Source organism: Chionomys nivalis, chromosome 1 (assembly GCF_950005125.1).
Source record: "Chionomys nivalis chromosome 1, mChiNiv1.1, whole genome shotgun sequence".
In the NCBI taxonomy this organism is placed as follows: domain Eukaryota; kingdom Metazoa; phylum Chordata; class Mammalia; order Rodentia; family Cricetidae; genus Chionomys; species Chionomys nivalis.
Window position 1 is genome coordinate 15382608 of NC_080086.1, and position 27907 is coordinate 15410514.

The window sequence follows — 27907 nt, forward strand, 5'->3', positions numbered from 1 at the left end:
GAGTTCGAGAGCTCTTGAGCTTGGGAAGAAACAGTGTTGACTCCCTCAGCCTCTTTGAGACTGCTTAACAAATTACCAGCAGAATGCTCTGTAAATAAAGAGATTAAAGCCTTTTGTATGGTGCCCATTTTCCCCTGGGAAGAGGATTATGAGGCAATAGTACTGAGCCAATGGCATTTTCTAGATTCAAAGCCAAAAAGGGTTAGTCACACTTCTGTCCTGTGATTCTGCTTTTATTTGCTTGAATAAGAGTGTAGAATAAAACCAAAAGAAATCATGCGGAAGTTACCTTGGCATTGTGAAGCAGTGGCAACCTTAGGGTGTTACAGCTTGTTTCTCCCTTGCTACTTGGAAACAAAAATTATTTTTCTAGGAATCAGGTGAATTTCGAGGGTTCTTATTTTTTTTTAATGACAATAATTAGGAGAAAGTGGAGGCTGAGAAAACACATGCAAAAACTAATGAGTGACGCAGAGGAGTTAAATAACTCACCAAGGGTCACACAGCACGTCAGTACCTTGACGTGCTAGCATTCTGCCTGTGTGACCCCATCATGAACTTCAGTTGCCACTCGCCACAATCCTTTTCCCACAAGCACCATGGGCGTGGAAGTCAACGGGGCTAAAATGAACACTTATATTTTCTCAGATCATCTGTCTGTTATAAGGACTAGAAAAGTCAGGAGTGTTCTCAGGTTAACATGGCACACTGAAAAGCATACAGATTTCTTGAGTCAGACTGACCAAAGATAAAAGTCTTCGTCACAGGGTTGAGAGATGGCTCAACAGTTAAAGCTTGCCAGGCCAAGTGTGACAACTTGTGTTTCACTCCTCAGAATTCATGGGAAAGCCAGATGGGCGTGGTGTGTGCCTGTCATCCCAGCTTGGGGCAGACAGAACCAAGGGATCCTGGAGCAAGTTGGCTGGCTAGACAAGCCAACACAGCAAGCCCAATATTCAGGAAGGTAGAGAGGAAAACAGAACAGTACCAAACACTGCCCTTTGCACATGTTAAGTGTGAATACACACTCATGCATACACACACACACATATATATAAACACAATCGACACCTCGATGAACAGCAAGCTTTTCAGTCTGTGATGTGAGCAACTGGTCATGTAGCAATGGCTGTCTCTGGGGGAAGTTGGCGATGGCGAATTGACAGGCCTCTGAGGGAACTGGCTCATTCTGAGCTCCATGGAACCCTAACAGCTGCAATTAATCCAATATGATCACAGTTCTGTTGCTGGTATCATCTGGAATGGCTACAGTTGCTGTGTGGCGCCCAAGGAATCAACACCTTTTGTTATAGGTGCCTGCTCCTACTCCACCTTCATCCTCCAGGATTCCGGAAGAGAAAGATCCGAAGGATTAGTAGACAGCAACGATCATGTGGAGCCTGGTTGATGTGCCCAGTTGGGAGGCTGGGACTCTCTTGGAGAGGCAGGAAAAGCACCTGAGGTCAGAGATGGCAACTGAGGTCTGGGTAGGAATGACCCAGTAGACCTCCCTTCCAGTTGTGAGGTCAGAGCCACCAGGTCCCAGCTCAGTAAGTGGCAATGCAATCAGAAGCCAAAGGCAGTCATGGATTAAATATAAATATGGAAATTATTTTCAAACACATTTTTCAAAGTCTCGATTCCTAAGCCTAGACGTGACTGGCTATGCAAATGATGGGGAGGTGGCACATCAAGCTGCGCCTGTGGCCTTGTTAGCTGCTCACTGCAGCAGATCCTGCTATTGTGCTTTCAGTGGCTCACAGGCAAGTGGGCCGGCGGCGAAGGCCAGGAAAGGTTCTCTTCGGAAAGGCTGAAGAGAAATGAGAGATGTCTGGGAGGCACCGCTCCAGGAAGCCGGAGTGAGGTCTAGTAGAGACTTGGTGGAGAGTCTGACTGCTATTCGGTCAGTCAGTAACTGACGGACGGTAAACAGACACAAGGCAGAGCACGAGACAAGAAAAGAGGAAATGGCAGAGGCATGCCCTGCCCTAGAAGCACCGAAAGACCCCCTCTTAAACATGAACTTGCACGTCAGAAGAAAGCTCACGTTTTGTTAGCTATCCAAAGGCAGGGCTTGACTCACAATGCCTGTGTGGAAGATAAAGGTTACACCAGCCGCCTGACCTTTGCTGGTTCTGGAATAAATGACCACAGAAGTGGTAATGCCGGTGAAGGGTGGGGAAGAGGGTGGAACATACAGAACACGGAAGGGCAGAGTTCCCATGCTGGCAAAAGGACTTGGCAGAGGGAAGATGACCTAAACGCCAACAGCAGCTCTGTCTCTGATATACATACAGGCGTAACAAAAACCATATGTAAAGAAAGGAGGTAGACTTAAAGAAAGAGAAGCGGGCAACTTTGTTGGGCATGGGGGCACATGTCTGTGGTCCCATCACTTGAGAAAGGATTAATGGGATGATCAGAAGTTCGAGACCAGCCTGAGTTGCATGAAATCCTAAAGAGAGCGACGAGAGAGAGAGAGAGAGAGAGAGAGAGAGAGAAACAGAGACAGAGACCGAGAGACAGAGACAGAGAGATAACCAGAACCCAAAGACCCTATCCTAACAGACACATTTCCAGAAAGAGGCAGATCCAATCCTAGCACCATAGAGGAAGATTGCCAATTCCAGGAACCCCTGAGCTACATGTGGGGTGTGAAGGGGTGGGGGAGGAGAAGGGGACAGAAACAGAAGAAGAGATTTCAAAAGGAAGAAAGACGAAATTTTGTTGCCTAGACAAAAGCACAGAGACAAATTTGAGATGGGAGCAGCATTTCCAGAACGTCGGAGGATAAAGACCCTGATAGAGCAGACGAGGGCTGTAGCTAGGGGTAGACAAGGAAGACAAGCAGCACAGTGGGAAACGGGGAAGGATGTGGCCAGAGGGTAAAGAGGCTAATCCAAATGTCTAGCAGGCACTCCGTGTGAGGCCAGGAGATGAAAACTCCAACTGCCAGAGACCATCCCTCAGAGTGGCGGATGTTTCAGAGTGAGCAAAAAGTTGGTGTTGGTGGCAGCTGAGTGAAGGGGGAAACTTCCAGCTTCTGCTGATAGCAATGTTTGCTGTTGCAAGCTTCTTTTTTCTAGCAACATGCAGAATATTTTTAAAAAGACAGAAAATGTGTGTTCTTTGTCTGCTTTTTCCTTGCTAGAAATAGATGCTTTGAAATACCAAGGTGTGGTATGAGTGTGTGTGTGTTAAATAGCCTAATATTTATCCTTTACAGATATGGTGGAATAAATCAAAGCACATTGATATTAGGGCTACTGCACTGACATTTTAATAAAAACTAAAGGGCTAAGGAGATGGCTTCGTCAATAAAATATTTGCCATGCTACCACGAAGAGCTAAATTTAGGTGTTCAGCACCCTAATAAAAGGAAGTGTGGCCCTGTGCATTTGTAACCCCACTCTGGGGAGGCAGGGATGGGCAGATCCCTGGAGCTCACTGGACAGTTAGCCTAGTCTAAGCAGGGAACATCAAGACCCAGTGAGAGAGAATGTCCCCAAACAGAAAGTGGAAGAACTGAAAACGATATCTAACAAACACCCACATCTGGCATCCATACTCACACACACACACACACACACACACGAACACACTTAACACATACATATCACACACACACATGCACACGTGCATGCGCACATGCTTGCACATGCAAAAATGTGCATCCACAAAGAGCTAGCTCTAAGTGTATTAAGTTGGAAGGAAGATTGTGTAATGTGGTGGGAAAAGCAGGCAGTAGATGAGTGTGTGCATGATTGTTTGATTTGGGAAGAGCACACACGCTCACATATCTTCCTTATTTGTGCATATATAGATGTATTTGGATAATTAATGGGCAGTATGACTTTAGATGGATACAGGAAGTAGATGTTTATATAAATGTTTATTTGTTATAAGAGACAGAGGCCGCTAGGGCTGAATACAGAAAAGCACTCAAGAAAATGAAGCACTATTGTAGTGTCAAACCTTAAAAATCCTAGAGTTAAAATGTATTGCTGAAGGGGTAGAGAGGATAAACAGGAGTTCCCTGAGTTCGGATGTCCCATCAGGGTCTCATGGCTGCCTAGAGACTGCAAGATGCGGGGGGAGAGGAGGAGCTGAATCTGGCACCTCTTCTGGAAGAGACTCCAGAAGTCAAGCCACCTTACAGCCGTTCCTCCCATCTCTCAGGCTTGCTCAGAGAGATAGCCCAGAGCGTTTAGTTTCTCATTTAAAAAGCCAGTCATAGTCAGAGGCTTAAAATAAGTGTTTCGTGTGAGATTCAGATGTCATTTCGGGCAAAAAACAAAAATGCTTCTATTTTTGAAAAGTAACCTTTGACACTTAAAGAGGTTCTAACAAGCTCTTTTTTTCTGAGCTCTTCTTAAAAAATGACTTTCTGGGACAACGAGAGAGGTGACCCAAAGAAACTGATGTCCTTTGCCTTTCGGTGTTAGGAAAGCCCTGCCAGCAGAGCCTGCCCTGTCCCCTGTCCCTTCCCTCAATGGCACTCTAGTGCATGCCGTAATGATGTCTGTGCTTCTTGCCAGAAGTACTGACTCACGACTTTCAGAGAGGAGCACGCTCCTGGTGCTGTCGCTACATCTGTGGCTGTCAGTGGTGTGTGTTCTACTGGTAGCAATGGCAGAAATCTGTTGACACCTTGGCAAAAGGAGGACTTTGGAGTCTTAGGTTGTCATGGACTGGGTCCCCTAGAATCCCCACTAGGGGAATGTCAAGAGCCCTGTCCGCTGTGTGCTATGTTCTTGGTTGGCTCAGCTGCTACCAAAGAAGCCAAACCAAGAACCAATCCTAAAGTCATGGCTCTGTATCTGTTTCTGAGAAAACCAAGCAAAGGTTTCTTTGTTTTTGTTGTTTGTTTGTTTCTCACGTAGGAAAGATACTCGGAGTTCTTGGGAGGACTTTTTAACTGTGAATGTGGAAGATAACTGGAATGTTCTAGACAGATGTCACTGTTAAATGAGCTTGGATTAAGGGGATTAAGGATGTTTGTTTAGTGTTTATCACTGAGGAAGGCCAGTGCTTTACACGCATTCTCACAGGTGTTTTTCAAGATTTCATTTTTCCTGATTCTCCTTAATCCTGACTATAAACGCTTTGTTCCGTTTTTCACTTCGGATTTTCTCTGAAATAGTTCCAGTCAGCCTCATTTCTTCCCACTCTCTGCAGCCCCAGGATTATATACTTATGCCTTTTCAGACTCCTAGAGAAGGCTTCAGCAATGCTCTCTCAAGGGTAGGCTTCTCTGCCTCCATCCTTGCCTTCTCCTCCAGCCGTTTCTGTTCGTAGTATTTCACTGCGCGGCTCGGCTGCTCAAGGAACAGCTGCTTGAAACATATCTCACCTTTTCTACTCAGATGCATCATCCCTTTATTTTTAATTGTAGGTGTTGATCATTTTTTAAAAAACTTATTTTATTGCTTGCTTTATACAGAATGTGAGGTGTAGTTGAAGGTATATCTCACCGGTAGAGCAAATTACACAAAAATGTACCAAGTCCTGAGTTTGTTTCCCAACACGGAGAAGAGCTAACTTAAGATGCCTATCTGAGCATCTGGACTGAGGTGTGGAGAACTGTCTACAAAGTTCCCTCTCTCCTTTCCCTCCTCCATCAAGTTGTTCTTAAAGAAATAAAGGAAGAAAGAATCATGGTTAAGACATGAGAGTCTTCTGTACCAAAAACTCAGATATTACCCTCATTTGAGAAAGTGCCCACTGAGAGCCTGGCGGTGGTGGCACACGCCTTTAATCCCAGCACTCAGGAGGCAGAGGCAGGTGGATCTTTGTGAATTCGAGGCCAGCCTAGTCTACATGAGGACCGGCTCCAAAGCTACAGAGAAACCCTGTCTCGGAAAAAAAAGAAAAAAAAAAAAAAGAAAGAAAGAAAGAAAGTGGCCACTGAGAACACCTCTTCCTTGACTGTTATCTGCAAACAGTGCTGTGAAGGCCTTCCTCCAAAGAGGTCATGGGATCACGAAATTATGTGTGAGACACAGAAAGCAGGTCATCCATCTTTCTGGATATGTAAAGCGAAGCCCCGAGAGTTTTAGAGATTCGTCCATGGTCACTGGGATTTTTACGGATACATTTGGAACTTAGCTTAAGAGGATAGGACACCCACAAAGCTTCCCAAAAAAGCCACTAAAGAAGTAAGGAAATAGCATGAATTAGAGCGGTTCGGTTATTCTGCAGAGGCGAGCTGGTAACAAGGGCAGGGTGGGCAGAGGAATCCCTGAATCTGCAGTATTGTAGTATTTAACAGTTTCACGGTGTCCATACTCATTCCAAACCACCCAACCAATGCAAGGATGTGGGAGGAGCTGAGCACCCGTGAGGGGCCTGTTGATAGTGGCAGAGCTCGCATAGTAATGATGGTTAGGACTTTAGGAAGAAGAGAATAAAGCTAGTCCAGGGAACGGAGACCTTCCTACTTCAGGAGCTATGATTTAGGTTTTAAAATCCAGGTCGAAAGGGGGTTCTCTGTGAGACTTCTCTGTGGCTTTTATTAAAATGAACACTTCTACTCTGAATGCCAAAGTATTTATTAATATCTTCCATGGAGGCGAGAGTCAAAGCCTCACTTGATATTATCAGTCAAGTTGGTCCCCTCAGGGTTGTCCTCAGAAAGTATGTTTGTCTTACTCTTTTACTGTCAAAGAGTTGGGAGACCATTCATGACAGAAGCTCAACCTTGGAGTCACACTGCTTGGCTTCAAGTGCTGATTTTGCACACAACACTCACTTCTCCTGTTTTCTATCTTAGAAACTAGCCAATCCTTTTATAGACGGAGGTATCAACGAGGAGACTATAAATTAGCTATGATGATAAATGAGATTATTAGACTATCAGATGAGCCCAAAGCCTGACACCTTTCCACTCCCAATAAGCATCATGTGGGCCTGCTGTCTATTAGCATGTGACCCAGTGCCTGCAACATACTGGTGTGTAATTATCGTTGAATTGAACTGACGTGAAACAGAGATGTGATCCTGCTGGTCTGGGAAAGAGTGTGTGAGAGAATTCCATGAACAACTTATTGTTGGGGAAGTAAGAATGGCATATTTAATAAAAAGCCAGGAGATCACAGAATTGCAGGATGAGAGCTGAGTTTCCCTGCTGGGGTGTTGTGAACACAGAGGGGAGTCATCTGCACCCTCTCTTCACCCCATGTGCTAGACACTGTACGTCTATAAATACATCATCTGTTATTACAATAGCTTTTACAGACTGCCATTGATTGAAATATCCGCTTTTAAGAACAGTTGCTTTTGAAAAAAATGTGAATGCTGGAGTTTCAGAATAAATAGCACTGCGTTTTATTCCATTTGGTTCAATCCATCATTCCAATTAATTTGCATCTCTTCCAAACTTGATTCAGCAGTTTATAGCATCTGTCCTCACTAGGTTATTATTGTCTGCAATTTCTTGAGCACAACTTCGGTTTTGTTCACTTAAACACTATATAGGTCACTTCTAAGAGCAAAGTCCCCCAACATGTCACTGGAGACCTCTCTGTGTGTTGGCATTGATTCATTAAACAATCTTTTCTTTTGGGTTATAGCTTTGTAAACTTCTTCTCAGTCTGTCAAAGTTTGCAGTAATCCATGTTGTAGTTCATCTTGTTCACAAAATGTCAGGGGAAACTTAGCCAAAACTCTCTCTCCACAGCGTCCTCTTCCACAGATACAGTAAGTCTATTAGCAAAGAAATCGCCACCGTTTTTTTCCAGTCTGTCCCTGGCTGGCCTATTTTGAGCATCCCTAAATCAAATGATTTCCTGTTCTGAGTTTCACGATCCATGGAACTGAAGTTTATTAAATAGATGTGGGCTGGGCTCACACACAGGACTCGAACACGTTGGTGAGACATTTGGGCACAATGCTAAGGACAGGGAGAAGTTGTTGAAATATTTGAATGGACATTGTATGACAAAGTCATGAGGTGTATGTGTGTATGTCTGTCTGTCTAATGTGTGTTTTTATGTTGGTGTGTGCACATGTGCATATATATGTACGGAGTCTGTAAGAAGACACTGGGTTCTTTCCTTATTTGCTTTCCACCTTATTTTTGGGACAGGCTCTTTTATGGTATCTGAAGCTCTCAAATTAGTCTAGGCTGTCTCGCCAGTGAACACTAAGGATCTACCTCTTTCTGCTTCCTCAGAGTTGGGATAGATAGCAGATGCATGCTGGGGATTTGAACTCAGGTCTTCAGGTTTGTGCTGAAAAGCATTCTGCAGCTAATCTAGTCCACAATGTTCCAAGTTATGATTTAAGAAAGTCACCTGGAAGCAGTGTCTATAGCATCCTCGGAGAGGGCACCATGTGAGCTCAGAAGTCCTGCAGGAGTTACAAGGCGAGACCTCTCTAGTATAGGCTAATTGTGATAAAGACATAAGAATACAATTGGACTTAGAAGAAAAAAAGTCCAAAGGACTTACTGAGGAAAGATGATAGCACTTAAAAATGAATAAATAAAAATAGGCACTTTAAGGCTTTTCAACCATTCCCACATAATCAAGCACACATAAAATAATATTGCTTTGGCCCTGGAGTAAATAGTCTTTCTTGAGAATGTGTGTGATTCACTGGGCCTCCAGGGAGGTGTTTTCTCTCTCCAAGGCTCTCTGAGTGTCTGGGAGGCCATTTGGAGACAGCCTTAGCACCACGAGGTGAACAGATCTGCAGCAAGATCAGTAGTTTATTTAAGAGCAAGCAGTCTCTACCTTAGGACAGCTTGTTGATGGAGGTGGGTCTTGTATTAATCTATTGCTTTCATTGATTAATTAATAAAGAAACTGCCTAGGCACATTTGATAGGCCAACCCTTAGGTGGGTGGAGTAAACAGAATAGAATGCTGGGAGAAAGAAGCCGAGTCAGGAGTCGCCATGATTCTCCCACTCCAGACAGACGCAGGTTAAAATCTTCCCTGGTAAGCCAGCTCGTGGTGCTACACAGAATATTAGAAATGGGTTAGATCAATATGTAAGAGCTAGCCAATAAGAGGCTGGAACTAATGGACCAGGCGGTGATTAAAAGAATACGGTTTCCGTGTAATTATTTCAGGTAAAGCTAGCCGGGTGGCGGGACGCAGCCCTGCCGCTCATATTACAACAGCTTGTGATTTTTCAACTTTGTGAGGACCTGAAAGTGATGTTTCATTGTTCATTCAAAAAATCCCTGTTTCATTTTATTTTATGTATCTTCTCAATGTGTGCGTGTGTGTGTATGTAGCTATGTTTTCATTTGAGACTGGTGGTATATGGTCGGTCAAGAGGGGCCAATACATTTTCAAGTTATGATGGGCTTATTAGGTCATAATCCCATCAGAGGTCATGGTACATCTATACACATAAAGGAAAGAAAGCATTGGGTTCAATGCTTAATTCTGAATCTAGAAGCAAAATTGCTTGGGGATAAAAACCAAAATAGCTAGCACCAGAGTTAATGCCAGAAAAAAAAAAATCCTGCAATTGCCAAACAAGATCATCTAGGACACAAAATCAGCATCCATGTTATAAAAGATATAATGAAAAGGCAAGGCAGTGGCTATGCAGACCTAATTTGTCAGTGGGAGTAGAGTGAGCTGCTTTGTGGAATGAACTAGAGGAAGGAACCAATCACCCTTAAGTAAGACAAAAGCAGGGACCAAGATGTAATAGAATAGGAGTCCATGCTGGTTGGCTAAGGTTTCTGTCCTGCCCAGTTCCACAGACTTTCAGTCCCAAAGAAACACACATTAATCATAAACTGATTGACCTATTAGCTCAGACTTCTTATTAACTCTTTCTTACATCTTATATTAGCTCATTATTCTTGTCTGTGTTAGCCACATGGCTTGGTACCTTTCATCAGCAAGGCATTCTCATCTTGCTTCCTCTCTGTCTCAGTGACAACTGTAGCATAACTCGAAGGGCTGGCTTGCTTGTTAGGGTTTCTGTCCTGCCCAGTTCCCACAGCTGTTTAGCCCCAAAGAAAATCACACAGAGATCTCTCTAAGTTATAAAACTGATTGCCCCATTAGCTCAGGCTACACATTAGCTCTTGTAGCTTATATTAACCCATTGTTCTTATCTAGGCTAGCCATATAGTTTGGTACCTTTCTCAGCAGGGCAGCTCACATCTTGCTTCTTTTGAGTCTGGGCAGAAGTGGGAGGAATCAACTTCCTCCTTCCCAGAATTCTCCTGTTCTCATTGCATCATTTTTACTTCCTGTCTTGTTTTCCCACCTATACTTCCTTCCTGGCCAATCAGCATTTATTTAAAACATGATTGACAGAATCCAGACAATTCTCCCGCACTGCAGATTGTGTCTTTCTTCTTCCCAGAATTATCCTGTTCTCGTCGCCCCACCTCTACTTCCTGCCTGGCTACTGGCCAATCAACATTTTATTAAAAATAATACAAGTGACAGTATAAAAGACCATTGTCCCACAGCATGTGCCTGTGTGTTTGAAAGTGAAGTTAGTCTGTGGCTGCACTGCTTCTCACTCACATCTGGAACTTCATAAACTAAATAGTCTCATGGGCTTGGTACCTCGCCTGGATCACCCTAACTACATGAAAGAAACCATAGACTGTAAAGATATCTTATTTCTTCATGACAACTGAAGATGCTCAGTTATTTGAAAATTAAAATTATTTCTTTCCCCCCTTTAAACTCATTGGTACCATGACAAAAAGAACCCAACAACAAAACTGTATGGATTCCACATAAAATCATGGATGAAGGCCTCTGCCACAAGGCAGATGAGCCCACCCATTTCTCATGGCAACTTACAGCAGGTCTGCCATGTATGATCCAGGGAATGCACACAAGGCAACTTACAGCAGGTCTGTCATGTATGACCCAGGGAATGCACACACGGCAACTGACAGAAGTTCTGTCATATGTGATCCAGGGAATGCACACATGGCAACTGACAGCAGGTCTGTCATGTATGATCCAGGGAATGCTCACATGGTAACTGACAGCAGGTCTGTCATGTGTGACCCAGGGAATGCACACATGACAACTGACAGCAGGTCTGTCATGTATGACCTAGGGAATGCACACAGAGCAACTGACTACAGGTCTGCCATATGTGATCCAGGTAATGCAGACATGGCAACTGACTGAAGGTCTGCCATGTATGATCCAGGGAATGCACACATGGTTCACTTTCCACAGCAGAGTCATGATGATGCCTTTCCCATCATGGGTGGTATAGTCTTTGTGGCCCCAATGGCTGCTCACAGAGAGACCTATGTCTTTCGTCCCAGGCTGTCATCTTAGTCCAGCAGGTGTAACCCTGACTTGACACATGCAGTTGTCAATAGCCCAACCACATGCCCTTCTCCAAGCAAGTAGTGTCTGTATTCCTTCATCACAATGTAATGTTCTAAATCAGAGATTCATAGATCTCTGAACAATTTCCTAGTGAACTTCAGGTACGACTCAGCACATCCGACGAGCTCATTAGCTAAAGGCACTTTCTCTCCTTATAGTCTTTCCTAATACTCTGTGCTGATCTCAGGATTATGTTTGTCATTATAGCTGAGTAAAACAAACCAACAAACCAACCAACCCCACAGCCATGTGACCCAGGAAAGCCAGAAATTTCACAGCTCTTGATATGGGAGCGAAGGGGTTTTGGAGGGTGCTCCGACCATTGCAGGTCCTAATTCAATACTGAGTGAGAGGGAAGTGAATTAAGTGATTACAGTCATTTCATTTTCAACATCTGTTTTGGGGAAGTATTTTCCCATTGTATGCTATGCTGGTATTGGTCTGCAGTTGTTTAACTGTTTCTGAGATGATTCAGAGAAAACGGGGAGAGGTGATGGACAATGGTTGATGGTGGCTGAGTGCTTCCTTCATCTCTGTGCAGGTGGGGAAATGGAAAGACAAGTCCCTGCAGATGAAATATTACGTGTGGCCTCGAATGTGCCCTGAAACCGAAGAGCAGGAGGATGACCATCTGAGCATTGTGACCTTGGAGGAGGCGCCGTTTGTCATTGTGGAAAGTGTGGACCCTCTCAGTGGAACCTGCATGAGGAACACGGTGCCGTGCCAGAAGCGCATCATCTCTGAGTATGGCACCTCCCCAGATGGATGGTTATGGGTGGCCCAGGAGAGAGTTAGCTGTGCTGTTTGCTGACATGGAGTTAGGCACCCTGGAAAATTCTCAGCTGCCAAGAAGCTGTAGGATCAGTGGGAGCTTTGGTTAGACATGTGGCTCCATCTAAAACCCTGACCTGAGACAATGACTGCTCAGTTAAGGTTCCTTTGACCTTGCCCAGACTCAGTGACTGGGAGCTAAGTCTACTGACTTTAAAGTTTCTTTGAGTGTGGAAATATGTTCTCTCAAAGCTGGCATTTTGAGAATTAGACCTATTTTTTGAAACAATTCCACTTGATTTATGCTGTCAAAAGTTGGGGTTACAATGCCCTTAGATGTCGGGGGGAGGCAAGCACCTTGAGGGGACAAATGCAGAGTCTCCCAGCATCTGGTAGGCATTTGTACCTGAATTCAGGTTTTCATAAAAACCATGAACTCAATGAGGAATTCATTAAGCTGAGCCTGTAGGATGATACATGCCTTTCCTTCATCTATGTCATACTTCAAAGGAACCTTGAAACTTGTGCCACGGTATGGCTCAGGATACTGAGACAATAAAAAGTACCACAGCTCTAGGTCTGATCTCTTTCCTTACTCAAGAATAAACTGTACTGTGGGGGTGGAGGTGGAGGCTGGAGTTTTAATGAAAAAGTGATTTCTCCTTCTTGCACAAAGTCTTGCTTTGTTTGTTTGTTTCTTCCTGTAACCGGGTAGGAATAAAACAGATGAAGAGCCAGGCTACATCAAAAAATGCTGCAAGGGCTTCTGTATTGATATCCTGAAGAAAATTTCTAAGTCTGTGAAGTTCACCTATGACCTTTACCTGGTGACCAATGGCAAGCATGGGAAGAAGATCAACGGGACCTGGAATGGCATGATTGGTGAGGTCGGTATCAGGACGCAAGATCATGACAGAGTCATTTCCATCATGCACTTGCGTTTTGCCTAAATATTGTTAAAGGCTTATCTTAAGAATTTAACACCATGTGAGATAGTAATGAGAGAGAAGGAGAAATAGTTCAGCCAGTAATCTGCTAACCTCATAATCATGAGGACCCGAGCTTGATCCCCAGAACCAAAATAAAATTTCAAGGACAACGATGTGTGTTTTATAATCCCAGTGCTGGGAAGGATTTCTGGGGCTGGTGGCCACCCCGTCCGGCCAAATTGGTGAGCTCTGGGCCAAGAACAGACCCACAGAGGAGGTGAATGGTATTCTAGGGATGGTGCCCAAGTTACTGCTGAGCCATGGAAATTTTGCTTATGGTAAACTTGCCTTCTATAACGTTCTAATCAGAGCATTGTGCCTTTTTCTTCAGGTGGTCATGAAGAGGGCCTACATGGCAGTGGGGTCACTAACTATCAATGAAGAGCGATCAGAGGTGGTCGATTTCTCTGTGCCCTTCATAGAGACTGGCATCAGTGTCATGGTATCACGCAGCAATGGGACCGTGTCGCCTTCTGCCTTCTTAGGTAAATCACATGCTTATTGATGACAGAAAAGGAAACACTATGAGAATGGTCATCACAAGTCCCATGTAGTCCCCTTTTATCAATTAGTGCTCATTTGACCTTGAGAAAATTTACTCCATCCTAGAGCTCCATTTTCCTCAGCCACAGAATAGGGCATCTCAATTAGTTGACCTCTAAGACTTCATTCTGCAACAATATTTTTAAGTCTAGGTATTTTCTGTCTTAGTTACTAGTCTATTGGTGTGGAAAGACACCATGACCAAGGCTACTCATATGAAAGAAAGTCTTTGATTGAGGTCTTTCTTACAGACTCAGAGAGTCAGTCCATTATCATCATGGCAGGAAACAGACAGGCATGGCGCTGGAGCAACAGCTGAGAGCTTTACATCCTGATCCATAGGTAGCAGATGTTGAAAGAGAGAGAAACTGGGCCTGGAATGGGCTTTTGAAACTTCAAAGCCCACTCCTAGTGACAGACCTCCTCCAACAAGGCCACACCTCCTAATCCTTCTCAAATAGTTTATCAACTGGGGACGAAGCCGGAAATACATGGGGCCATTTTCATTCACACCACAGCCTCATTGAAAGACCTATTTATTTTTTAATTATCTTAAGAATTGAGCTTAGGGCTAACACTCCTATAAACACACAAACATTTTCTGTTGTCACATGAGTTTTCTGAGACTTTCCTAGCCAGAGCTCAGCTGATGCTTCTTCCTACCCCATTTCTCTCCTTCTTCTCCAATCCCATTCTCTGCTTACCCACTCTCTAGCACCTCTCAGATGTAAAAAGCTTTAGATATGATTTGAGAATGGGTGAGGTAAGGCAACAACTTCAATTAAATGAGGTCATTTGTGAGCTTGTAATATATATATAATGGAGTCAGAGTTTAGAAAATAAAACATCACCTTGTAAACAGGGCAGAACATTGAGCTAGGAGACAGGCAGCCCTATATTGTCATAAACAAACTATAAGTCTTTGGACTAGTAATAATTTCTATAAGGGGAAGAACATTTTTAAAATACGAATATTAGAAGAGACGGTGTCTAGCCTTTACTTAAATTCTGTCTGTGAGGGAATAATTCAATTAATGTACCACTAAGTGGAATTATAGATTTTATAAATTTTTTTTGTAAGTGACTAGAGTTTCTTAATCAATTTTCCTATCCATGATAGAACATTTTCCAGGAGTTCTTCAATGAAGCCCAGGCATGGTAGTCATCATAGCCTGTGTTCCAGTTGGCTCCGCAACCTGGGGCAACTGTGATGGACAGACACACGTAGGCAGCATAATATTGTGGGAAGTTCTAGGCAGTGTTTCAGGGCAACCTCAATTCCTAACCCGACTGCCACTTTCTGAGCATGAATGCAGAAAGAACCCGGCCCTCTCACACTTGGTTTACTGTAAAATAAACAGAGCCACCCAGTAATGAAAGGCTCATGGGAAGGATTATAAACACTGGTGCATGGGGGAAGTCCTTTTTAAAGTTCTTTTGTAAAGATCGATAAAGATATTGGGTGCATTCGTTTGCAGAAAGTTGCCCTATGCTAGATAAGGTAGGAGTGGGAGGGGGCAGGAATCACAGGTATGGAGCATTCATTATGTTCTCGGCCAATCATAGACCAGCATGAAGCCAGTTATAGTCAAGGGTGGAGGAGGTTTTCCCCGGCACCAGATGAAGCCGACTCAAATGTACCATGTAGGTTTGAACCCTGCTGCCACTGAGAGCTTTGCTTTTTCACAGCGGTGTGTTAAGTTCTAGGGCTTTCTTATGGGTATTTTTAAATTGATTAAGTGACCAGGCTTTTATAATCCCATTGGAAGTTCAATAATAAAGTAGGTTTCAGAATGGGAAATATATTTTCTAATTTTCAGCCAACTTCCCCCCCTTTCAGCTTCATCTTTATTAATAACTTGAAAGAAGGGGGAAACAGCCTGTTACTTCACTGGTTATGAGTTTACCAAGTGATGTGACAGCTACAAAGGCCAGAACTATTTTGGGACACCATTGAGAGGCACTGTATCACAGGACAGAATTACTGTCATTCTTTTGTGTCTGCGGCATCATGGAGATGGCTTATTGGAAGATAGTGTTCCACTTATGGGTCCCTCTAAACCAGAGAGATTTAGCTCAAATGGAGCAAATCTACCAAATACGATGAAAGATACAAAAAAAGCGTTCATAGAACCATCTTGTTCTCTTGCCTAGCCTTAGCCCCTTGCTTAGTAGTAAGAATCAGATTGTATCTGCTTTGGGATTCACAAACCATGTCTGTTCCCTTGCTACCTGGGAAGTGTCCACTACTGCAGACACTGAGAGTCAGTATAGATAGTTTTTTAAAACTGATTAATTTATACTCTCATATCTTCATGATACCTAGTATGACTCTACCACAACACAGTAGACTGGAAAAGGAACTGCAGGCTGGGCACTGAGAGAAGTATGTGGACACAAAAGTGAGGGGGCATGGTTGTTTATCGTACAACAGGATTGCCAAACCAATTCAGCTCTAAAACAGAACCAACATTTGTCAAGAATTTGTCCACACAGCTCACAAGCACTGGGGAAGGCTTCCTTCTTGGTGTGGTCATGGGGATGAGGACATAAAGCAAGTCGGTTTGATATCATTTCCTTACGTTATGTCCACCTCTTCCAATTGCACCATTCCTCGAGAGATCCAAATACGGTTTCAAGAGGGACAGACACTGCCCCCAGTAAACCCAGAAAGGCTCACAGATAAGATGGTGGTCTTTATGTATTTGAAAAAAAAAAATGATCTTGCAGGGTGGCGCACGCCTCTAATCCGAGCACTAGGGAGGCAGAAGCAGGCGGATCTCTGTGAGTTTGAGGCCAGCCTGGTCTACAAGAGCTAGTTCCAGGACAGGCCTCAAAGCTACAGAGAAACCATGACTCGGAAAAAACAAAAACAAACAAACAAACAGAAACAAACAATCTTTACATGCCCAGACATAAAAGAGGCCGCGCAAGCGTATCTTATGTCTTCCAAATTCAACCCTGGCTCTCCGAGGGCACATGGCACACTGTAGCGTGCTCCTCTCAAAACAGGTGTCTGCATGAACAGATGATTATGGGGATAACCAGCTGCTTGCTCTCTGCTTTGACCTTGAGCACTGTTTTGCTTCCCTCCCCAGAGCCGTTCAGCGCTGACGTGTGGGTGATGATGTTTGTGATGCTCCTCATTGTCTCTGCCGTGGCTGTCTTTGTCTTCGAGTACTTCAGCCCTGTGGGTTACAACAGGTGCCTAGCTGATGGCAGAGGTAAGGCTGCCTGGAACTCCTGCGCCTCTGCCTTTCCCTGCCCCCACTCACAACTCGGAATCATTATATCCACCCTTGTTACCTGTGGTCTCCTTACTTTCTGTGAGGTTGGGGACCGTTAGCATGTCAGTGTAGCAATGTTTAAGAAGAAAGATTGATAGTGAAGATGCTTATGTCTGGACACTATTTCTAAAATATAGGTTATGGGCAATTTGTTGGGAGAAATATGAGGGAAAAGGCAGACTATGTACACATTGTAAGAATAAGAAAAATAAGACTGTGAAAGCCACTGGAGCTTCCCATAGTTGAAGGGTTACTACCGAGTTACAGTGTCTCCACATCTTATGTCTTTGGACCATACACTAACTCAGAAGTACTTCTAGGAGTATAGAAGTAATATGCCTGAAATCAAAAGGACACAGAAGGCCAGTTCTCACTAGTAGCTACTATAGCGTGTGTCTCATGTCCTGAGTAGGTAGGCATCAATATGGGGAAACTGACCTAGTGTTTGAAGCACTTTCGATATTTTTGAAAACTTCATCAAACTTCTGAGAATCTGATAAATAGCTCCTTCAGAACTTCATAAAAGCCCCTGGATTAAGAACTGTGCCGCATCTTCTAAACCTTTTCCTTTTAGAATTCTAGTTATTCTGGAATATACTTTCAAGAGGACAGCTCCTTAATCTTAGGTACTAATAAGAATTGCATAACGGGCACTTAAAAGACAAAGGTGCTTGGATCTAGTCTCTGATTTACTAAACCCAGGAAAAAGCTTAGACATTGTATTTTTCAAAATAGTGATTATTTACCTTGGTCTTGCTACAATAGCCAGATTTACCTTGTATCTGTTTAATAATAACCTCTAGGGTGGTCACCTGGCAACAGTGTTCAATAAACATGCCATTCATGTTTGGGTAAGATTCACAGTCCAATCTTGGGAGCTACTTGCTTTACCAGTGGACTTCCAAGTGCTGACGTACCTTATATTTTGTGTGTTCTGAGGTAGAGTTCTACATGTCTCCATAACATGGTGTGGCCATTGACTCCCCTACCCCATGAGAAAGGCTCACTAGAAGCAGTGACTTGTATTCCAACCTGAGAGGCTCTAGTGCGTGAACCCTCTGAGGATTCCTAAAGTGTAGACAGAACGTCAGCCCTGTTAAAGGCCAAAGACAGAGTATACTGCCCTCTCACCCAGAATAAGAAATTCACGTCTCCCAACTCTGTATCAGAACTCACGATTGCTCATGTTGCTTTAGGGTCCTTCTCTTTACAGAGGAGCCCAGCTCAAGTCTCCTTAGGGCACTGCTCAGTTTGCAAGGTCTGCTTTGTGAACAACTTTCTCCTTGCACATCTATTGTATGAAGTCGAGTCCACACGCACAAATGTACATGCACAGATAGACAACACGTTCAGCATGGCAGTCCCTGATGATGTAGCGGGCTGAGCACATGCTGTCAGCATCACAGACAGCGTTCCAAGACCTTTGTTAATCTGTCAGAGAACTCTGTGGGCAGACATTCATTTCTACAATAGAAGTGTGGACAAAGATTCAGGTAACACACAAGGTCTCTCCCTCACCAAGCAGGGACAGCAGGCAAGTCACGGATCACTTATGGGCAGAAGCCCTAAGGTCATATGGACGGACATCTGTCAAGGACAGCCGTGTTTCTGTTCTAGTTGTACATGGTCAGAACAAGAGTCACTGGTCTCTTATCTGGGCTTCCTTGTACAGAAGCGATGACTACATTAGAGCAGTTGGGAAGGGCCGGCATTAAAGGGGTTAGTAGAATCAAGGTCATTTTAAAGACAGCTGCTAAAAGCTAGAAACTAAAGAAAACGTAACCAAAAGTACATTTGGTCATCCAGCACTGGTGAAACTCAACAAGAAGGTTTAAGGCAATAGTAGAAAGGGGCCTCACACAATTCTTGCTAATGTCTTGGAAGTTAAAATACTTCCTTGTTAGATACAATGATAAATTTTAAGAAAAATGGTCAATGTGACCATATTGGGATAGTTGGTCATTGTTACCCAACTTTCACCCCAAAGATCTTGATGCTCTAATATATGAAGGTGGAAAGAATTTTAGTTGGAAAAAGCTCTCCCCACACCCTAGGACTCTGAATTTGCTTCTAAGAAACCCTCTTCTGCCTTCGTCAGGCTCCCAGGAGAGGCATGTGCTTTTGAATTGTAAAGCTGTCTTTAGACAGGTCTCCTGCTCTCGCCAGGAACTTTCCAACTCTGGGTACTTGTAGATAGAGATAGATCCAGTGATTCAGGCTTAAATGTTTCTCCCTGTCTTTTGTATCACACTAGAGCCAGGCGGCCCATCTTTCACCATTGGCAAAGCAATTTGGTTACTCTGGGGTCTGGTGTTCAACAACTCCGTCCCTGTGCAGAACCCAAAGGGGACCACCTCCAAGATCATGGTGTCAGTGTGGGCCTTCTTTGCTGTCATTTTCCTGGCCAGCTACACTGCCAACTTAGCAGCCTTCATGATCCAAGAGGAGTATGTGGACCAGGTTTCTGGCCTGAGCGACAAGAAGGTAAGCGACCCATTTCAGATTTGCATCTTTCTCTAGCTTGTCCTGAACCCTCCTCAACGTTCTCATGAACCTGGTAATTTTCTAAATGTTTAGAATCAACAGCGTTTTCTTCAATTGGGACATGGGCATAGAAGCTGGATTCCCTACTGAATTAATACTCCTTCATGCCTGCCTTCTGATTTGTAAAGGGCTGCCACAAGGGCGCCCTGGGCTGCAAAATAAGAGGCTTGGTATGCTAGCAGGTTCTCTGAGTACATAGCCGCCCTTGTTGGATACAGTCGGGTGGCCTCTCAGCTCAGGGCTGCCTGTTCACTGTGTTATTAGAGGGCCGCCCCTGTGTACCCACACTGGGAATACCAGAGCTTTACATCTCATTTTCTTCTCGATGGTGGTTGGCTGTGGGCTCTGCCTTTGTTCCTCTGTACACCCATGTGTTCCTAGAGCTGAGCGGGAGGGTTGTTCACTTTGTATCTCGAAGAGAGGTTCTATTTAATGCATGATTGCCCCTGTGTGGCGCAGATGAGTGGGTTGCCCCCATACCAGTTGCAGTCCTCCCCACTACCTGGCAGTGGGGAGAGAAAGGGAAGTATCTGTTAGTCTCCATCTTTCCTAGCTGAGGGGTACAAAAAAAAAAAAAAAAAAAAAAAAAAAAACCTTGCTCTAAATGTAGGTCAGCCTGAAGCACGCCAGTTTCCATAGTTTCCATGGGAGGTTTGTCCCCTAGAAATGCAACAACCATGACAGTCTGAGACTAGAAAGGCTGTGTTTGCAGAGTCTCTGGGAAAGTTCAAGACCAAAACAGTTTGCTTTCTTTCACATGTGTTGTAATTAAGAACAGTGGGGCTGCGTCCCCGGCACCCAGCCGCCCGCATGGCTTTACCCCAAATAATTACACGGAAACTGTATTCTTTTAAACACTGCCTGGCCCATTAGTTCCAGCCTCTTATTGGCTAGCTCTTACATATTGATCTAATCCATTTCTAGTATTCTGTGTAGCACCATGAGCTGGCTTACCAGGAAAGATCTTAACCTGCGTCTGTCTGGAGTGGGAGAATCATGGCGACTGCCTGACTCGGTTTTTTCTCCCAGCCTTCTGTTCTGTTTACTCCACCCACCTTAGGGTTGGCCTATCAAATGAGCCTAGGCAGTTTCTTTATTAATTAACCAATGAAAGCAACAGATAGAAAGATGACCCTCCTCCATCATTTCCCCTTTTTCTGTTTAAACAAAAAAGGCTTTCATTTTAACATAGTAAAATTACATATAGCAAAACAGTTATCAAGTAAGAATTACAGTTACAATATTTATATCTATTTTATCTTTTATCATAACTAAGGAAAACTATAACTCTATCTAACCATTCTTCAACTCCATCAAAGACTCCAGAAGGATATAATATTAGCTAAGTAAACAAGAAATCCAAAACTCTAGAAATGACAGAGACATCTTGCTGTCTGTACAGTAACCCAAAGTTCCTCTGTACCATTGGGACAGCCATCTTTGGCCTACAGACCCATAGAATCCAGCAGACATTTCCATGAAGCAGGAAATTTCAAAAACAGTTCAGTCACTTTCTGATGTGTCCTGCAGAATGTCTCACAGACTCTTATGAATCAGGAACCCTGAAGGATCATCTCACCTTTAGGCAAGTTCAGCAGTCCTCTTTCTGCAGGTTCTTTGTGTCCAATTTATGCAACAGTCCAGGCAAGAGCAGTTTCTTGCCCAAATGGCTATCAAACTCCATAAGGATCCTCTTCGATGCCCATCTTCCTCTTGAAGTAGTTGGTGTTGCCAGGAGCAGACGTGTCTCATTATCATGAAAAGCCCTAAGTTATTAAAACATTTAAAATGCCATATTCTGTAGTCTTTGAAAGATATGAAGAATACCTATCTGACATATACCTATGCACATCTAGAAAGTCTAACTAACATGACTACAAGCTTGACTATTATCAATGATTATCCATTAACAACCTATATTTCCTAATTATACATTACATTTTAAAAATGAACTAAACAATCACAATACCTTAATCAAGAGCAGAAATACATATACATATAACAAAATTGACCTTAAAATTCACACCAATGCAAATTATCCATACCTATATCATATCCCTCTTTAAATGTAAAAGAATGTTTATAAACCATATTTGGAAACATGGGCGCAGTTTATTCTCTCCAAACTGCTTCCTGCTGAATGGGGACGCTGTTAATCAGATTTTTCATGGTATAACCTGTTGCTAGGTTCGTCTCAGTCGGCAGTTGAGCAAAGTAATTTTCTGATGGTATTCACAGCAACCTTTCAGGAGGGTGTGGTCTATCATACCATATTGGGATAGAAACAATCCACAGGGTCTCATCCTTTGTGAAAACAAAAGAAGAAACTCCTTTCCAAAGCATCATATCCTTAGACCCAAATTCTGAAATCATAATACCCTTATGATATCCATTCTGGTTCTGCTTGGCAGCCCATATAATGAAATGTCTCTCTGTACTTAGCTCCTTCACAGTCAAAAATTTTAAAGAAAACACAATAGTACAAAGAATCCAGACTCTCTGTGAATTTTCCATTTCTACATGGCTTATTTTTCTTTATTTCTTTTAATCTATAACTATCTGTACTCTGTCTCTTTAAGGACTTTACCCGTTTTTAAAGACATTAACTTTATTCTTTATATATTTTTTTTCTCTCTCAAGCCTACATACATTCATCCAACAGTGTCTGAATCTGTTCCATTGTGAATCTGTAATTTTTTACTATCCAGGAGCACTTTGTTTTGTGCTTTTAGATTGCTAAGCACTTAAGAATCTAAGCTGTGACATGCCTAGGTCAAAAACAGGTACTGCCTGCTTTCCCCGCCCAGTCCAACATGGCGGAGCAGCTCGTGCCTCTGATCCTTGCATATTGCACCAGTAGCATGGTGGAGCTGCTTGTGCCTCTGAGCCGCAGCACAAAATGACTTCCTTTTAGGCACACAGCGAGTCTAGGTTGCCATCAAACAAATCATAGTACTTTACTCCAAATGCTCCATTCAAAAGCTCTGTCTCCCGCGGGAACCAGACAGAGATCGCAATGGCAGCACAGCCCAGAAAGCCGGCATTTTAAACAGCCAGTTTTTTTCCTGTTGCTGAGTCAGGACAATTTCTTTGCGACATGCAACCCACAAACAGCAAAAAGCTGTCTTAAATTCTCTCTGTGTCCTTTTTAAGCCCTCTCAGGTTTTACGTGGAGTTCATTAGCACGTTGGGTGCCACTCTGTAGTAATAAGAGTGGCGGGCTAAGTTCCCAGCACCCGGCTGCCCGCATGGCTTTACCCGAAATAATTACACGGAAACTGTATTCTTTTAAACACTGCCTGGCCCATTAGATCCAGCCTCTTATTGGCTAGCTCTTACATTTTGATCTAACCCATTTCTAATATTCTGTATAGCACCACGAGCTGGCTTACCAGGAAAGATCTTAACCTGCGTCTGTCTGGAGTTGGAGAATCATGGCGACTGCCTGACTCAGCTTCTTTCTCCCAGCATTCTGTTCTGTCTACTCTGCTTACCTAATTTTCTGTCCCATTAAAGGACCAAGGCAGTTTCTTTATTTAACCAATGAAACAACAGATAGAAAGATGACCCACCTCTATCACGCATGCAACCGTTTTCCTCTTCTTGGGTTCTTTAACATTTCGAAAGAGTCACTTTCCCTTCCCACTGGCAGGATGAAGCCTGAGATCAAGGCAGGTGTGTTCTCATGCTGATGGGTAATGCCCTGTCACATGGCTAGAGGTCCTCGTGAGAAGGACTCAGGGAACAGTTCCTCCATCCACTCCTCTTCATTCACCTAGATTTCCCAGAAGTGTATGAGAACGAGGGACAGTTCCTTGAGGGAATTCTATGGTATCTTTTGTGCGCATATGCGTGTCTGTAAGTGAGTGCATATGCATATGTGTGTGTCTATGTGAGTATCTGTGTGTGAAATAGACAAATATACTATATTCACTCTATATGCGATATATTGCATGTTTTTAGTTTATCTGATTTGTCTTTCCTTTTGCTTCATTTTTCTTTAAATTGTTGGACTATTTTGCTTTATTTTATTTAAAGGTAATGTTTTCTCTTTCTTGTATGTCCTTCTCTTTTCTTAAAGCATCACATATTGCTCTGACTCATAACTTATGATCTATTTATTTACATATTCATCCATTTATTACCTCATTCATTGTTAGACCGAAGCTTCTCTTGCCTATGGTTCTATCAGCAGCATCCATTGTCACTGTCTTGGTTAGGCTTTCCATTGCTGCAATGAAACACCATGACCATAAAACAAGTTGGGGAGAAAAGGGTTTATTCAGCTTTTACACTGTTCATCATCAAACATCAGAGGAAAGTCAGGCTAGGAACTCAAGCAGGACAGGATCCTGGAGATAGGAGCTGATGCAGAAGCCATGGAGGGGTGCTGCTTGCTGGCTTTCTCAACCTGGCTTGCTTAGCCTGCTTTCTTACAGAACCCAGGACCACCAGCCCAGGGATGGCACCACCCACCATGGGCTGGGCCCTCCCCATGATCCCTAATTGAGAAAATGCCTTATAGCTGGATCTCAGAGAGGTATTTCCTCAACTGTGGCTCCTTCCTCTCTGAAAACTCTAGCTTGGGTCTAGTTGACACAAAACCAGTCAGTATAGTCACTGTGGAACTAACTAAATTTGAGTTAGACAGCTTTCACCCCTCCTTGCTACCAACCTCCATCACGGCCTTCACTTGGACTTGATCTAGATCAGATAGGCCATACCTACCAAGAGCCATGTATGTGCCAGACTCTCTCGGGGCTCTGCTGCCGTGTGTTAGAGATATGGTTCTCTGTCAGTGTCACCAACAAGTGGCCAAATCATGGGAACATGTCACTATGCATCACTATGGCAACAGAGTGGTGAGGCACAGCCCTTTTGGAGACTGTCAGTTAATGTGTGAAGATAATCTAGCATGTTTGTCTTATTGTTTCCTTCAAATATCTCTGAAAGTAGCTCCCAATACTTTATTTATCTCTCTAATACCTTAATTTCACCCAGCAACAACTCAGAATGAATTTCTATTTGAACTAAGAATAGTTGACATGGGGGGGGGGGGCGTTCTTTCCCTTATGGCCATCTTAGGCTACTGATAGCAAAGAAAAACATGTGTCTGTCATGCTGTTAGGATTCTAAGAAATTGGACCACATCAGTTCTTTTACAGAAAATAAATGCAGCTACTTCCCCCCTAATGTGGCTTCTATGCCCCTTGTTAATGACTGTCAGTTCTCCAGTATCTCTGGACAATGCATCCTGCACCATAGGCATCCTTAGCTCTTCAGCATTATTGACCACAGCGCAATCCAGCATCTGCCTAGAGCATTTCTCTTCCCAGTTTTAACTTACTAAACCCCTACTTAATCCTGACTCAGATTAAAGATCCTTTACTTGTAGGACTCTCCCTAGGTTCATCTGGGCAGCTCAACACTCTCCCTCTTCCATGACAATTATTCAGGCCTTTATTATAATAAATTTTCCATATTCTGTGTGGTAATCTGAAGTCTTGTATGTAACAATATTTCTCTTTGACTGTGAATCCTACAGTTAGTGACATTATTTGGTCATTACTAGGACAAAATAATAGGAGAGTAGAGAGAGACTCTGTGTACTCTGTGTACTTACGAGCCTCCTGTGCCCACAGTGGACATGGCACTACAGGGAAGGAAAGCCACAACACAGCAGGAGCCTTTTACAACTGCTTAATTAGGAAATGATTGAAAATGGTTATCCGATGTATTTCAGCACGTCACAAGTGACAAAATAGTAAATTATAAGCATCCTACCAGAAAGTGTCAACATAATCTACATAATTATAGAAAACATTTAAGTAACTAATGACACATGACTGCATATTAGTGTCAGGAACAGTGGTAAAACTCAGAGGAGAGTATTTTGAAAGTGTACTTAAAATGTCAAAATTCACATTAGCATTACTTCAAACACCTAAAGAAAACAAAATTTGGAACTGGCATGGGAATACATGTGGGGAAACATATTATTTGAATTTAGAAAAAGGAAAATAATTATGCATTGAAACAATATTATTGAGAGTAAAAATGAGATGATTTGGAAGATTATTTTTTTTCAAAGGAATTACATTTTCATCAGGGAAAGTAACGTTTACAGTAGAGAAGGATTCTGAATCTCATTTGGGCTATCAGATGACATATTGTCTGCATCACTGAAATGGTAAACATCTCCGAGCGACAATGGGAAGATATCAGTAGCTCTGACATTTATAGCTTAAATAGTCATCAATATTTGGGCAGAAAGACAAGTGCACTGAGATCTCATTTGTTATTGATAAGGGCACCTGCTTCTGTGCTGCTCTTGCTGCATGCCTCCCCTTTGGTTACAGCACACTGCAGGGAGCCTTGAACGACCACAGGAGGGAATGTGGACACATCTCTGGCAGCCCCACTGTACCCTCCTAGGTGGGAAAGGGCCGTAAACGAGTTAGTGGCATCCCCTCCCCCCCCCGAACAATGAGCCCATGGTACTTGTTCTTACATCTCTCACCTATCCAGATAAACATTCCCGTTCCCTTTTGCTGTCTGTCAGACCTAGCACAAAGGGGAGAGACCTCCATCCACCTGTCTTTGCTGGGTACTAGGCACGTTATCTTTGCCGCATCTCTCTGTGCCATTTGCATAACCTTTAGTCTAGGTGTGGTTATCCCCATGTCCCATCAGGACACTGCAACTCCGAGATAAGTTGAACCCCCCTGAAGTCACAAATATCAAGTGACAGAGTCAAGGTTTAAGCCCCGCATATTTAATTCTAAAACCGTCTCTTAGGATGTTTCCCTCGTAGGGAATCCCAGGCAAAGTTACAACATATATCAAGATTAATGTATTAGTTTTCTTATATAGTTGTGACAAAATAACTAACAAAAAGAACTCAAGGATGGGTTTATTCTGGCTCGTGAGAAGGGATGTGATCCATCATGGTCAGGCAAGCACAGCATTAGAAGTATGAGCTAGCTTGTCGCACTGCTTCTGCAGTTGGGAGCAGACACAGACAAAAAGTGTGACCGATGCTATGCACCTCAAGCCCCACTCCCAATAACTCTCTTCCACCAGCAAGGCACCGAATAACTAAGAGTGGCAAAGCACTCCCACCAGCAGCAGGGTGTATGTTGGAACAAGTGATCTTATGGTCTCTCATCCTAACCACAACAGTTCTTGTGGCCACTCTTCCTTCTACTCCAGTTAACTCTAGTTTAATCTTCTACCCTTTCATTAACTAGCTGTTTGGGGTCCACTTAGCCCAGGTTATCACAGCATGCATTATATCCACCACTATTGTCACTGCTGCTGGTAAAGATCATCATTGTTGTCATTACTGATGATACTTCAGCAATAACTTGGCTAATACTTTTTTTTTAGTTCCTTTTAAGCCAGGCATAATGCCAAACACATTGCAGAGACAGTCTTGGGTAATGGTGTCGTTAATATCTTTATTTGTAGATGAAGCAATTGGAGCTTAGAGGTTAAATAACTTGCCCTTACGACATTCTTGGCCAACTATCACCTCCCCCACCAGTGTGCCAGCTATTGAGATCTCGATGCTTTTTCTGGTTAATCACCCTTTTCCTGCATCCTCCGTATACCTTATCAAAGATTAACAAGCTCAATCATTTCCCTGTGCTAAAAATTAAGCTATCTAATTAATTAAGTCATAATAATTAGATAGTATTCTAAAATTCATACTTTGTTTGATAAATCTTTCAGAGGAAACATTTAAATAGGCAGTAACAGGGATTTCTAGTGCTTGGGAAGGCTAATGGCTTTCAAACCGACTTTAGCCTGGGCATAAAGTGACCCTGATCTTTAAATCATTGTTGGATGATAGGAAGGGGTGATGCCAGGAGGGAGAAGGGTCATTGATGTAGGCAGTGGGGATGGGGATGAGGTTGGATTTAAGGAAACCTGCAGAGAGATGGAGATGACTGTGACCGTAGTGGGCTTGCTGTGTGGCTACTGTGCTCTCTGGAATGTGTGACTACGTTCCACTTCACACAGTCCTTCCACCACTGTGATATCCTTAAATCACATCTTATAGCTTAGCTCCCGAAGGAGCTAAAAAAGCTTTTTTTTTTTTTTTTTGACAACCTGCTCATCTATGCAGACAAAAGCAATCTTCTCCATTCAACATTCATAAGCAAGTGTTCTACTATTGGGCAACTCCCTCAGTCTTGCCTGCAGCAATGGAAGAACAGTAATGATGGCCATATAACACATAAATGAAGACCCCTTATCTTTTCTAGATAAATGGTAATTCTGGGTTTCTGAAAAATTGCATAGGATCTGAAAGTTACTGTTTCTCTTTTGGGCAGGTAATATGATTTGAATGCCCTCTGCCAACCCCAGGATGGAATTTAATTGACATTGTAGCAGTATTAAGATGTGATTGGGTTATGAGGGCTCTGCCC

At 43.2% G+C, this 27907-nt stretch overlaps 1 protein-coding gene across 2 annotated transcripts in view; it reads left to right on the forward strand.

Annotated features, from left to right (window-relative positions):
- Grin2b (glutamate ionotropic receptor NMDA type subunit 2B) overlaps nt 1-27907 on the forward strand; it is a 464983-nt gene that overhangs the window by 384432 nt on the left and 52644 nt on the right. For both annotated transcript variants that reach the window (XM_057756416.1, XM_057756490.1), the window contains exons 6-10: nt 11880-12082; nt 12825-12996; nt 13430-13583; nt 16740-16865; nt 19183-19412. In XM_057756416.1, coding sequence (XP_057612399.1) covers nt 11880-12082; nt 12825-12996; nt 13430-13583; nt 16740-16865; nt 19183-19412 — 885 coding nt within the window. The remainder of the gene's footprint in view (nt 1-11879; nt 12083-12824; nt 12997-13429; nt 13584-16739; nt 16866-19182; nt 19413-27907) is intronic.